This window comes from Bos mutus, chromosome 14 (assembly GCF_027580195.1).
Source record: "Bos mutus isolate GX-2022 chromosome 14, NWIPB_WYAK_1.1, whole genome shotgun sequence".
Lineage (NCBI taxonomy): Eukaryota > Metazoa > Chordata > Mammalia > Artiodactyla > Bovidae > Bos > Bos mutus.
The window spans coordinates 49,856,136-49,871,243 of NC_091630.1; the positions used below are offsets into that span (position 1 = coordinate 49,856,136).

At 40.4% G+C, this 15,108-nt stretch overlaps 1 protein-coding gene across 2 annotated transcripts in view; it reads right to left on the minus strand.

The window, feature by feature from the left end:
* Positions 1 to 15,108, minus strand: part of PREX2 (phosphatidylinositol-3,4,5-trisphosphate dependent Rac exchange factor 2) — a 304,496-nt gene that overhangs the window by 7,805 nt on the left and 281,583 nt on the right. The window contains exons 38-39 of one of the 2 annotated variants that reach the window (XM_070382298.1): positions 11,820 to 11,922; positions 5,339 to 5,406 (exon numbers count right to left, since the gene is read on the minus strand). In XM_070382298.1, coding sequence (XP_070238399.1) covers positions 5,339 to 5,406; positions 11,820 to 11,922 — 171 coding nt within the window. The remainder of the gene's footprint in view (positions 1 to 5,338; positions 5,407 to 11,819; positions 11,923 to 15,108) is intronic. The other variant, XM_070382299.1, reaches the window with a different exon arrangement.

Genomic DNA, 15,108 nt, shown 5'->3' on the forward strand with positions numbered 1-15,108 from the left:
TGAGGGAACGGAGGCTTTTGTTTGCCCGACATTTGGGGCTTTTGCCACATCCTCATGCCATTCGTGCACACCACGGGCCCTACAAGATAAACATTGGTTTCTGGCTCCACTTTCTTCTTTTTGTTGGGCTCAGGCAGCCATCCTGGAGCTGGTATTTCCAGCTCAAATCCAAGGCTGCAGACAGTAGGATTCTCAAACTTCAGTCTACACAGATCACAGCCTTCATTTTTCAACAAGGCACAAAGAAGAGCTGTGCTAAAGGAGACCACAAAACAGATGAAATTATCAACACTGCTCTGTCCCAAAGAACCCGCCTGCCAATCAGGAGATGCAAGAGACACGGGTTCGATCGCTGGGTTGGGAAGATCCCCTAGAGAAGGAAACCGCAACCCACTCCAATATCCTTGCTTAAAGAATCCCATGGATACAAGAGCCTGGCAGGCTACAGTCCATTGGGTTGCAAAGAGTCAGACATGACTGAGTACACAGGAGCACTACCTGGGCACTCTGTCCTGAGGCAACTGTCTCCATTTTATAGATGGAAAAACTGTCTAATAAAGGTAAATATCCTAAGTAAGGTCACATGTTAGCAGCTTGGACCCAAAATCATTTTGTGTCTACAGATCAGATCAGATCAGATCAGTTGCTCAGTCGTGTCCGACTCTTTGCGACCCCATGAATCGCAGCACACCAGGCCTCCCTGTCCGTCACCAACTCCCGGAGTATGATACAAATACACACAAACTCCAATTATGCAAATGAAGAAAATCAAATTTTCATTACATAATACTTGCCAAAGTGTGTAATGTAATAGAAAATAAGAGCAGTGTGCCATTATCTGGAATGTAATATCTGGTTCTTAGTGAAGACATATTTATTGCTCTGACCAGTCAATGTGTACTAGTTACAAGGAGGAGGAACCTCGTTTGCACCACCCACCACAGTGGCATCTCCATGTCCCACTGGGCCTCGTGTAATATCACCAAGTAAGGCTCATCATCTTTTCCTACACATGCTTTTCTTCCTGTATCTACTATCTCAGTGACTAGAATCTTTCACCACTGTCATCCAAACCAGAGATCTGTCTGGTGGTCATCCTAGAATCTTCCTCTTCACTACCCTCCTACAATGATTAGTAGTGTCCAAAGCATCTGCTGCTTTCAGTCTCATTTGTCCTCAAATGACTCCTCCTAACGTTGCCAGACATAAAGTCTAAAATCCAAGTCTTCCAGAAAGAAAGATGGTTTATTCATGGCTCTTTGTTGGCTTCGTGTTACCTTGAAAATTCTTCAGTCTGGTACAAGTCTTTTCCTGATCCAGCCCCTGCCAATGTCTCCAGCCTTGCTCTGTATAATTCTTAAATCACATTGAATCATCAGTTATAGAAGTCTAGGTGTAGCTGTCAGATGCAATGTGTTCTCTCAGCACTGGGGTCACTGCATCAGCTCAGGAAGACATCTATTAATTACCATGCTGATGGGGTCAGGAATTCTTTGTGACCTCTCCCCTCCATCCTTAGGCTCAGTTATGTGCCTCTTCTATGTTCCCATGGCAATCTGTGCTATTCCTATCATGGTTCTTTATTGAAAAATTAAAATATATATGCTTTATAACATTGTGTGATTTCAGGGGTACAGCACTATGATTTAGTATATTTGTCAATTTATTCTATTATAGGTTATTACAGTATAAAGGGTACACAATAAGTTCCTTGCTATATAATAAATTCTTGTTGCTTATCTACTTGATATATAGTCTTTGTATCTATTATCTCACACCTTTAACGTGCCCCTTCCTCTTCCCTCTACACTTTGGTAGCCACAAGTTTGTTTTCTATGTCTGTGAGCCTGTTTCTGTTTTACATGCAGTTTCATTTGTATTATTTTTTAGATTCCACATGTAAGTGACATCACATGGTATTTGATTTATTTCACTCGGCATAATATTCTCTAGGTCCATCCACATGGCTGTAAATGGCAGAATTTTATTCTTTTTTACGTGCTAAATTGCTTCAGTCATGTCCAGCTCTTTGTGACCCTATGGATTGTAGCCCACCAGGCTCCTCTGTCCATGGGATTCTCCAGGCAAGAGTACTAGAGTGGGTTGACATTTTCTATCCAGGGTTTGAACCCACGTCTCTTGGGTCTCCTGCACTGGCAGGCAAATTCCTTACCACTAGCACCACCTGGGAAGTCCATTCTTTTGTAAGGTTAAGTAGTATTCCATTGTGTGTATGTATACATACATTTACACATTTGTATACAAGGAAAGTTATGACCAACCTAGATAGCATATTCAAAAGCAGAGACATTACTTTGCCAACAAAGGTTCGTCTAGTCAAGGCTATGGTTTTTCCTGTGGTCATGTATGGATGTGAGAGTTGGACTGTGAAGAAGGCTGAGAGTCGAAGAATTGATGCTTTTGAACTGTGGTGTTGGAGAAGACTCTTGAGAGTCCCTTGGAATGCAAGGAGATCCAACCAGTCCATTCTGAAGGAGATCAGCCCTGGGATTTCTTTGGAAGGAATGATGCTAAAGCTGAAACTCCAGTACTCTGGCCACCTCATGCGAAGAGTTGACTCACTGGAAATGACTCTGATGCTGGGAGGGATTGGGGGCAGGAGGAGAAGGGGACGACAGAGGGTGAGATGGCTGGATGGCATTACTGACTCAATGGACGTGAGTCTCAGTGAACTCTGGGAGTTGGTGATGGACAGGGAGGCCTGGCGTGCTGCGATTCATGGGGTCGCAAAAGTCGGACACAACTGCGTGACTGATCTGATCTGATACATATATAATATATATACCACATCTTCTGAATTCAGTTCGTTGATTCCATGTCTTACTACTGTAAACAGAGCTACTATGAACACTGGGGGTACATGCATCTTTTTGAATTAGTTTTTTCCTTTTTTCCAGATACATGCCTGGGGTCAAATTGCTGGATCATCCAGTAGTTCAATTTTTAGTTATTTAAGGAACCTCCATGCTGTTTTTCATAGTGGCTGCACTCTCATGGTTCTTATCACACACACACTGTATACTATTTTCATTTTATTCAGTTGTTGCTCTTTGACACCTCACCGACTGGTAGTGGGGATTATGTCTTTATCCCTAGCTTTTATCAAAGTGCGTGACATCTACAGTCTCACAGCAGAAATTCAATATGTTTGCTCAGTGAATTTTAAAAAATGAAAGGCAGTGGATGGAGAAAGGAAAGCTGTAATAGAGATTGGCTGGGGATTTGAATCAAATACTATGTCAGTCAAAGACTGCAAAATATCTCCCTGAAGATGTTTCTAGAAACGTTACCCATGCCTATGTAGGGCCTGGTCTTGAGAGACAAATGTGTTTTTCAAATCACTGTCTTTGGGGCCGAAATCCTCGTTCCCAGATGGGAGGGATCCCAGGTGCTCTGTGGTCCTTGGCGCCTTCCCTGTGCCCTCACAGAGAGCTTCTCGCTTTCTCCCTACCCTTGTGGTGTTTTGCTCTGGCTTCCCTGGTGGCTCCAACAGTAAAGAATCCACCTGCAAAGCAGGAGATGAGGGAGACCAGGCATGCATGGTATGACAATCCACTCCAATATTCTTGCCTGGGAGATCCCATGGACAGAGGAGCCTGGCCTCTTTAACTGAAAGCTCTCTGAGGGCCGGAATTATTTTTATCTCATGCTTACATTCTCCACTGGGCATAGCAGAGTGTTTTCCATTTCTTAAGTTCTCAATCAGTATTTGTAGAATGAATGAAATCCTCAATAAATATTTGTAGAATGAATGAAAGCATAACTAAAATTGAAAAATTACTCTAGATTTCTCTCTCAGAGCAATTAACCCCTTGTAAAACATGTCCACTTTAGAGCTAGCAGGTTTTATTTTTTTTTTTTTTTGCTTCAAGTGTTTTAAATGTAACCCATTAAACAAAACAATGAGCTCATCAGTTTCTTTTCTCATATTGAGGTTGCACACTGGTTTATTGATCAGGATGCTTAAGTCTCATCCCCTCTGTTCATTACTATTTATAAGCCCCAGCTAAGAAGACCTCTCTGAGCCATTATCTTGTTTTCTTCTTGGAATTTTAAAGCTTCACTGGGTTTATTATCCAAATATACTATGTCTGTTAAGGTCCTGGAGAGAGAATGCCCATGTAAAGTGATTCTTCAGCAAGAGAAAGACTTAGACTCTCATTTAATCAACTATGAACAATAACATAAACAAGACTTGAGGATTAAATAGAGTTAGGAGTCAGCACTGAAAATAAATGCAATTAGAACTTGAGGACTACATTCACTTTCAGGGGGAAATATTTTTCCCTTTTGAAAATACTTTCACTGCCCATACAGTTTTTCAGAATGAAATATAACTTCACAAATGCTGCAGTCATCATTCGCGTTCTGGTAACTGCTTCGTGACAGCGCTTGAAGTGCTTGCATTTTGTTAAAATGCAAATATATACAATCAAATGTAAAAGAAATTATTTAACTCTGCCCTACTTCAAGGCGGATGGCTGTCTACCCTAATGTCATCAGGAAAATCAAAGGAACATTTCTTTGATGGTTATTTCCATGTTTCATTAAAAGGTGGATTAGTCCTTTGTCCATGAGTCCTTTCTCATGATGATATGTGTGCTGTGGACATTTGGTAGGATAACGAACAAGAAGCTCATTAACTGATTTATCCATTCACACATTCTCAAAGTCTGTTCACATATTCTATGTAGGCACTATGATGAGCAATGAATAAAATCCAAAAAGAATCTTCTCTGCCTCTAAAGAATTCATGTCCAACTTGGGTAGAAAGACAGGTAACAATACACTGCAGCAAAATCAGGGTTATAACAGATCAATACCCAAGATGCTATGGGAACACAGAGAGAAAGAAAACCACAACTTCAAGGAGAAAGTGATACCTGACATGAGTTTTGTGGTTACGGAGCAGTTTTTCATAAGACACATATGGAAAAACCCATCACACCAGAGAGAAAGCACGCGTGATTGTAGAAGTGTAAGTGGAAATGGCATTTTGGTGGCTTGGCACAGTTGGAACATCTATTTTAGTAGTACCTGGGTCGACTTTTGTTTTTGAATTCAGGATGGAACTTGCAAAACAGAATAATGTTGGTAATGCTACCTCTTAAGTTTGCTTCACCTAAAATTTCATTTAATCAGAGAACATTTACACCTAATCACATTGAGCCACGGAATGCTTACACGGCTGATTTCCATGAGTATATTCAGTAGTAGACTGGGTGTATCCTGCGGCGGCTGCACAAGCTGTGAGAGACACTGTCTGGGACGTGGTAGCAAGACCTCTGGGAAAGAGCAGACCTGGGGAATCACTCACCTTGGAGCAGACTGTGGAGTCCGGTCTCTGACTCCCAAATTCTTTGCTGTGTTCTGAACTCTTGCTCCCTGAAAGAAATAAGGACAATTGCTTTTAATTCTGCATCATATTAGTAATTATTTCACATACCATGGGCTTCCCTGGTGGCTCAGCTGGTAAAGAATCTACCTGCAATGTGGGAGACCTGTATTCGATCCCTGGGTTGGGAAGATTCCCTGGAGAAGGCAATGGCTACCCACTCCAGTCTTCTGGCCTGGAGAATTCCATGGACTGTATAGTCCACGGGGTCGCAAAGAGTCGCACATGATTGAGCGACTATCACTTTCACTTCACTTTCAACATACCCTTAACATTTGAGTGGAGAGTGTCATTGCAATGATATATTTAACATCAAGAGATACTCAAGAAGGAGAAAGACATCATCATCTGAGTATTTTCAAAATTAATGCTTTTAAGAATCAAAATAGGGCTTTCCTGGTGGCTCAGTGATAAAGAATCTGCCTGCCAGAGTAGGAGACAAGGGTTCAATCCCTGATCTGGGAAGATCCCACATGCAGTGAAGCAACTAAGCTCGTGTGTCACAACTATTGAGCTTGTGCTCTAGAGCCCAAGAGCCACAACCACTGGGCCCACAGGCCGCAACTGCTAAAACCCCAGCACCCTAGAGCCCATATTCTGCAACCAGAGAAGCCACTGCAATGAGAAGCCCGCACACTACAACCAGAGACCAGCTCCTGCTTGCCAAAACTTGGGAAAAGCCTGTGCAACAACAAAGACCCATACAGAAATGTTCCTTTGATTTTCCTGGTGACATTAGGGTAGACAGCCATCTACCTTGAAGTAGGGCAGAGTTAAATAAATACATAAAATTTTTAAAAAGAGTAAAAATAACACTGATACACTGTTTAAAAAAGGATTGATATTTATTTCAAGAGCCATCTAAATCATTTCAAAATAAGGTTGAATGACAGCTCCCTGTTCACTATCTCATCTATGTCATTATTCAATATTTAAGCAATAGTTAAGACACTGAAAACAGGAAGTGAGCAAACTAGAAATACCTGCTCTGCGCACCCCGCCCCCCACCTCCACCCCCATTTTCCTGGGACAGAAATCACAGTTCTATCACCTGCATGCAGCTTGTTCTGTGCTTAGCTTCATAGTATTTATCAAGAAAATCTTTTCGTAAATAGTTTAAAGCAGTTTCTAGACAAGGAAGGTGCATGTGGATCTCTAAAATGTAAGAATTCTGCCTCAAAGATTATAGTACAAAGATAATGTGCTTTAGCAATGAAAAAAGTCTTTGCAAATTTGTCGAGTTCAGGAATATTCATTGTCCAGTTCTTAATGGGAATGAGTTACTACAAAGAAGCAAACACCAGAGTTTGGGGCTGAGTATAAATGGAGGAGAGTGATTTTAAAAATCCTGAAACTTTCTCTGCTGCTCCCAGATTCTGACAGATGGGAAAGGAAGAAAGAACAGGAGAAAAGAAAAGAAAGAAAGAAAAATAAAAGAATATATTCTCTAAAAATGGACCAAATCAAGGAAAGGAAATAGGGAAAAGAGGATGTGTAAGGCAAAAAACAGATAGGAAGAAATTTAGGAATTGCAACTATGCATTGAAAAAATCTCTTTATTTTGAAGGAATTTTAGACTTAGAAAAAAGTTTACAAGCAGAACAGAGAGGTCACAAACCTTACCCACTAGGTAAACTCCCTCTAATGTTAACCCTTCACTTGGTCCTAGTGTGATGATCAAAAGCAGGAAATGTTATCAGCTAAGCTGTAAATCTTATTCACCTTTCCCCATTCCTCTCACTAATGCCCCTTTTTCATCGCAGAATCTAATCCAGGACCCCATTCTATCATCACATCTCCATGGTCTCCCCCAGTCTGGGGCAATTCCTCAGGTTTCCTTGGTCTTTCATGACCTTAAAATTTGGGATGAGTACTGGTCATTGTTTTGCAGAATGTCTCTCAATCTGGGTCTGTCAGATGATTAGACAGAAGGTATGTATTTTGGGCAAGAAAATCACAGAAGTGATGTTACATCTTCGTAGTCCATATCACTGATGCTGATTGTCATCATACATTACGTCACCATAGTATATCTATGAACAAAGCCAGTGGAAGTGATGGAATGCCAGTTGAGCTATTTCAAATCCTGAAAGATGATGCTGTGAAAGTGCTACACTCAGTATGCCAGCAAATTTGGAAAACTCAGCAGTAGCCACAGGACTGGAAAAGGTCAGTTTTCATTCCAATCCCAAAGAAAGGCAATGCCAAAGAATGCTCAAACTACCGCACAATTGCATTCACCTTACACGCTAGTAAAGTAATCCTCAAAATCCTCCAAGCCAGGATTCAGCAATACACGAACCATAAACTTCCAGATGTTCAAGCTGGTTTTAGAAAAGGCAGAGGAACCAGAGATCAAATTGCCAACATCCACTGGATCATAGAAAAAGCAAAAGAGTTCCAGAAAAACATCTATTTCTGCTTTATTGACTATGCCAAAGCCTTTGACTGTGTGGATCACAATAAACTGTGGACAATTCTGAAAGAGATGGGAATACCAGACCACCTGACCTGACTCTTGAGAAACCTGTATGCAGGTCAGGAAGCAACAGTCAGAACTGGACATGGAACAACAGACTGGTTCCAAGTAGGAAAAGGAGTACATCAAGGCTGTATTGTTACCCTGCTTATTTAACTTATAGGCAATGTACATCATGAAAAATGCTGGGCTGGAGGAAGCACAAGCCAGAATCAAGACTGCCGGAGAAATATCAATAACCTCAGATATGCAGATGACACCACCCTTATGGCAGAAAGTGAAGAGGAACTCAAAAGCCTCTTGATGAAAGTGAAAGAGGAGAGTGAAAAAGTTGGCTTAAAGCTCAACATTCAGAAAACGAAGATCATGGCCTCTGGGCCCATCACTTCATGGCAAATAGATGAGGAAACAGTGTCAGACTTTATTTTTTTGGGCTCCAAAATCACTGCAGAAGGTGATTGCAGCCATGAAATTAAAAGACGGTTACTCCCTGGAAGGAAAGTTATGACCAACCCAGACAGCATATTAAAAAGCAGAGACATTACTTTGTCAACAAAGGTCTGTCTAGTCAAGGCTATTGTTTTGCCAGTGGTTATGTACGGATGTGAGAGTTGGACTATAAAGAAAGCTGAGTGCAGAAGAATTGATGCTTTTGAACTGTGGTGTTGCAGAAGACTCTTGAGAGTCCCTTGGATTGCAAGGAGATCCAACCAGTCCATCCTAAAGGAAATCAGTCCTGGGTGTTCACTGGAAGGACTGATGTTGAAGGTGAAACTCCAATATTTTGGCCACCTGATGCAAAGAGATGACTCATTTGAAAAGACCCTGATGTTGGGAAACATTGAGGGCAGGAGGAGAAGGGGATGGCAGAGGATGAATTGGTTAGATGGCATCACCGACTCAATGGGCATGAATTTGTGTAAACTCTGGGAGTTGGTGATGGACAAGGAGGCCTGGCATGCTGTGGTTCATGGGGTCGCAAAGAGTCGGACGCAACTGAGCAATTGAACTGAACTTCTATCTTTTATTTTTCTTCTAACTCAACCAGTTAATGAAAACAACTCTATTAAGCAAGCATATATCCATAAAATTGGTATGTGAAAACTGTACAGTTTGCTCTCTATATCCTTTGCACCTGTAAGTTTAATCCACTAAGTACTGATCCACAGTTGGTTAAATCCATGGATGCAGAACCCATGGGTGTGGAAACCCGTGAAAACAGAAGGCCTTCTGTATTCATTGTACTCCTCTGGCATTTTATGTAAGGGATTTGCCCATCAGTGGATTTGTCATCTGTGGGGGCTTCTGGAACCAAACTGAGGGGGGATGTCTACACTGCAGTTAGAAATACGGATAAAAATTCATGCTAAAAAGTTTCCTGTTCCTCAAAAGGAAACTAAAGATCTTAGGAAATATTATTCATTAATCAGACAAACTTTCTAACCATTCAGTCTCTTAGAAAGCTGAATCTAAATGATTGAAAGACAAGAGAATCAGAAAAGTTAGACAGCTGATTCACATTTGTGTTCTAACTAATCAGATTCTATGTCGGTAAGAGTTCATTTGTGGATTGGATCCCAGACATTAACCTCACTGCCTGGAACTGCAGACACTAGAAAGAGGGTGGGCCACAGAAGGAATATCTCAAAAGTCTCCTCTGGGACCTGGGTACCCCAATTTCTATAAAGAGCGAGCCCCAGGCTCCATGATCTTTCACAAAGAAGGCACAAGTCAGGTTTTTGTCTCAGAACCAGATGTAGCAGAGAAACAAGTTAACAAAAGAAGGTATCTACCCATCCTCAATGGATTTATTAATAAATGATAGGAGGAAGGAGTGATAAATATTGAAAAATAGCACAGTTGAGAAATAAACTTACAAAGTTCACAATTTTTCAGTCTTTTATATTTTATAAATATATAGTAATACATATTAATAACATACATGTGTGTGTGTGTGTGTTTAGCTGCTAAATTGTGTCCAATTCTTTGTGACCCCCTGGGCTGCAGCATGCCAGTCTTTCCTGCCCTTCGCCATCTCCTGGAGTTTGCTCAAATTCATGTCCATTGAGCCAGTAATGCTATCTAACCGTCTTATCCTCTGCCACATAAATATACTTAAAAGAGGTTTAAGCCAGTTAAACAACTCATCAAGACCCAGGTAATACTGTTTTTACTTTTCCCATCTGTATTTTATCTATCTTAGTTTCTAGTTGTAAGCGGCTAATGGTTTTGATTATCCAAATCCATATAGTAAGAATGTACATGTAGCTAACTCATAATGACTTCCTCATCAGACTATTCTAAAAAAGGTCAATCATCAGTCTCCCAGTTTTGTCATAAACCATAATTTTGAGAGGGCTCCTCCAAGAATTACTGCAAAGTCACTGTAACAGCAACACAGTGAAACAGAAAAGTTAATCTCTTTCTGTATGTTTAGTGCCCAAATCCCAGCCCCGACATGAATAATTACAAGTTTACTTTGGATCTACTTTTTAAAACCAAATTTGAATATCTACCTGAAAAATCCTTCCAAAACCTGCAGGCTGTTCCTTCTGTATTTGCCCTTTTCCAGCTGACCCACACTGTGTCATGTGCTTCTCACAGATCTGACCTTTACTTAGCAAACCCCTCTTGGACCTTGTGAGTTCTTAGTTTTCAATCTTCAGCACTGGGGTTCCCAACCCGAAGCACCAATGTATTGATATATAGTGTGTACTGGCTGTCCCTCATCTCTAAAGATCTCAGACAGGCACCAGCCTCACTTAGGACTGTCTCCACGGATTTTTCTCCTGGTTCAGTTGACATTCTGTAGTGTGATCTTGGGAGTAAACCCATAGGGATTTATATGTTTATCTGAGAGGTATACACTAAGTCTTCAGTAAATAAAGCAGGCATAATTACAAAAGCATAGCTTAAAAATTAAGTCATTCACTACTAATGGATAATTCAAACCAAATCAGCAAGTAGAGAGATTTGTTAAATCAATTTTCTGAAGTAGCCCTAAGAAAAGGTGACAGAATAAAATATAAAATTGATGTCTTTTGATTTCTTTTATCTCCTACAGATTTGTGACTTTTTTCTACTAGATTAAGCACGTTTTCCTCATAATTGGTACACTGGAGATTAGTGCATTTTTGTTAGCTTTTTAAAGAATCTTAAGGATTCAAAACTAAACTAGCATACTTAAAATACTATTGAGCCGTTGTATAGAAAGTTCAAGTAATTCCCTGGTGGTCCAGTGGTTAGCACTTGGCACTTTAACAACAGGGACCTGGGATCGTTCCCTGTTCGGGGAACAAAGACGGAGCGAGCCACTTGGCTGAGCCGAAAAAAAAAAGGAAGAAAGCTCATTCATTTTGTAAGAGTGTATTCTTTTTCACTTGTAGGTATATCAGTGATCTAAATATAGTCCAAAGGCTGCTCTTCATCCTCTGAAGGAAAACCTGAGGTATGTTCTTTATCTTCAGAATAAGGCACACACTTCTTAGCATGGCATGGAAGACCCTTCGATATCTCCAGAAGCAAGCAGAGCCCTCAACTCTGGTTCCTCCTCACCCCTCCCCCTTCCTCAGTCTATTACACAGCCTCACTAAATGACCTGTCATTCCCAGAAAATGCCTCAGTCCTTTTATCTGGCACTTTACACAGCCTCAAATCCACTCCTCTCCATTCGCCGGGCCACCTCCCTTGCCTCCAACCTGTTACCTCTCACACATCCGTTTTCTCAGGTTGTCTGAGTTTCCTGGAGAACCCTCAGAGAGATGTCTGGGCTTCTTCCCTGGCAATCAGTATTTCTTGCTCACACTTCCCGAGCCTGGAAAAGGGCCTGTCACTTCCAGGCACCTGCCAGATTATGATAAATGAGCCAAGGAAGCTTCAGGTTCAGGTCCTGAGAAATGACTTCCTGAAACGTGTGAGGCTCACCTGCTTCCGCATCACATCTGTAGCCTGCATGATGTAGCGGGGAGGCAGCCCGTGGCTTCTGGCCAGAATGATGGCCTGCTCCAGGGTCACACTCAGGGTGCACCTGTGGACAAAAGCAAGGGCTTTTGTAACAATGCTCACCAGTAACAATGGTCTTCAAGACAGCTGGGGTTGCCAATGAAAGGTGGAGCAATATGCCTCCTGGGAGAAGTACTCATTTTTCCCTGGGTATCTATCTCCCATGTACTCATGAGGTACGCGTGTTAATAAACTTCTGTTTGTTTTTCTCTTGTTAATCTGTCTTTATTACAGGAGTCTCAGCTAAGAAGTCAGAAGAGTAGAGGGCAAATTATTTTTCCTCCTCTCTTACATGAATTTCAAAATCAAATTCGAAGCAACTAGACAAAGAACCATTTGTTTTTCTATGTAGAATACCTGTTTAAAAATAGCTTTAAGAGGTTCACTGCTGGGGTCCTAAATTATTTACATTTAAAACAAACCCATAATGAACACTTTTTAGGAGGGAGCTTATACATGGAAAATTTAAGTAAGTAGAATTAATAAGCTTTCTTATCAGATATTAATCTTTACTGATGTTTCATGTACTGTAAAGGAAACGACTCAGTAATACTCATCACTCATGTCCACATTTTCATGGTTAATAGACTTATGCTGATTTATATACAATATTTTAGAAAAAAGTGAAATTAATATTCATTGAGGTCAGAATTTTTTTTAAGGTGTATTTCTTGAACACAATCTAACAGGACTGTAAACTTTTGAAAAGGAACTCCTAATGAGTTATTCAGCAATGTGGTGCCCAGAACAGACTGAGAAAATTCACAATTTAGTCCTGAATTCAGTGATTAGTGAGCCCTGGTCCTCTTCCTTTCCTTAAAGGCCTTTCTTTCACTTCTTCCACATTTTTCTCTATAGCAACTCTTAAGGAGCTATGAACCCTTTATGCTTGTTCATATTTTCAAGTCTCTGAGTTGTTTTTTAGGGGTATCTTCTGCACACATTTCATAAAAATGCTACTTTTAGATGTTTGTCCTAACATCTATATTAGTGGCTTTTGTTTCATTTTTACACTGATTGATATTTATTGTTTTTCTCTACACTTTCACATTTACCTCCCTGGGTTTGGTACTTTACATGTGCATTTTTCTAGATCTGTTTAGAATTTCCCACAAATTAAAGTTCTACAGTGCAATTGCTTATATGTGACAAATATCTAGGTCATTTTTCCATGTTTGTGAGGCTATACCACAGGAGCCCAGTACACCTGGTAGGTTCAGATATTGATGAATTACGAAAAAGGAGAAAGGGACTTGAAACATTACTGCTGCAAATTTAGAAAGAATCTGACAAAACACACTCATATTATTAGACGTAATTGTACTCTAGGGAGAAATATGATCAGTTCCATTGGCTGTTAAATGACGTGAACAGCAGTTTTCTTATTAATACCACAGAGAACTCTTTAGCATTAAGAACATGTATTCAGATGGGCTGAAGTTTTATAATTAGCCTCTATATTATAGTACGAGCTTCCTTGATGGTGCAGATAGTAAAGAATCTGCCCGCAATGCAGGAGACCCATGTTCAATCCTTGGGAAGATGCCCTGGAGAAGGGGAGAAGGCACTGGATACACAGTCCAGTATATGATATTTATGAATATTCAGTGTACAAGTTTGATAATAATATATAATTGTCCTTTACATGTACCTCCATGCACATGCCAATGAAAGCCAAGAGCTATAATTGAGAGTTCATGTTTAAAAAAGAATCAATTTTTACAAAGCATTTAATTGTCAGCTTACTCAACATACAACATAACCTTTTTCTCTTTCTTAAGGTCTCCTGTACTCCAATTTTAAGTCCTTATTGATCCTAACATTTTAATCAATAATGTTCATTACACCAGCTGAATGAAGCTAAGAAAAAAAAATCTTTATCTTTTTCTCATCACACTGAAATATGTCTTTGCTTCCCAATAAAGGCTGACTTGCCCTCCTCAACTTATAACAAACACTCAGTTATTGTGGAGGACTTTCAACATGCAGCTTGCATTATCCACTTTCTTAATCTTTTTAAACTGATTTATTTCTCTCTACATCAAACTGTTGTAAAGAGTGGCACAGCAGCAAATTATCTGCCAGAGACTTTAAAAGGCTTTACTGTAATTTCCCGATCAATCAACAAGGGCAGTAACATGCTCTTGGGCAGGGTACTTCAAAGAGTCACATCTTTAGAACCAATCATGTGAGTGCATGCCTGTGTGCTAAGTCGTTTCAAGCATATCTGACTCTGTACGATCCTATGGACTGTAGCTGGCCAGGCTTCTCTGTCCAACGGATTCTCCAGGCAAGAGTACTGGAATGGGTTGCCATTCCCTTCTCCAAGAACCAATCATACACATCATCTAACAGAAAAATCTACCTTAAAAGTAATACATATGTTTTCTGTCATCAGCATGTCAAAACAGGATGTCTTTTCACACTAACCGCTGAGTACCTTCCAATGAGTTTCCAAGATTAATATGAAAATTTAAAAGCGAAAAATTTTAAAAGAGACAGCCAGGTCAGTGTGGGAAATTTTGCCTATTTGATTCACAGTTTATTTATCTAATGGAAATCTAGTTTTTCCATCACAGCATCACAGTTCCATTCACATAATTAAGCATGTGTAAGAGCACCCAGCACTAAGCCCACAGCTCTGTGGTCAACACACCATTATTCACCTCATAGCTTTTTATCTTCTCTCACTATCTCAATCTGAATGGAAAAATTCAGCATTTGCAAGAAGCAGTTTGATTCTGGCATTCTCTGAAATATTTCCAATCTAGAGTGGCACTTAGTTTTTCGATGATGCATAAATGTATACTCAGAGTTTGGCTTTACAAGAGAACACTGGATTTTATAGACACTTCTCTGATTACCAGTGAGTCTGTCCTGCTCACTGGGCAAGAGAAAGAAGGAAGTAGACCAGAGGTGGGGAATCCTGAGCAAATCTCATTCCATATGAGATTCCTTGTCTGAACCTCCAATTTCCTTTCTTGAATTATCTCTGTTCACACCTTAGGGAGTTAAATTAAAATATAAAAACGTGCTAAGTTGCTTCAGTCATGTTTGACTCTTTGTGACCCTATGGACTGTAGCTCTCCAGGCTCCTCTGTCCATGGGACTCTCCAGGCAAGAATGCCAGAGGGGTTGCCATGCCCTCCTCCTGGGGATCTTCCTGACCCAAGGATCAATGGATTCTTTACCATAGTGCCACCTGGGAAGC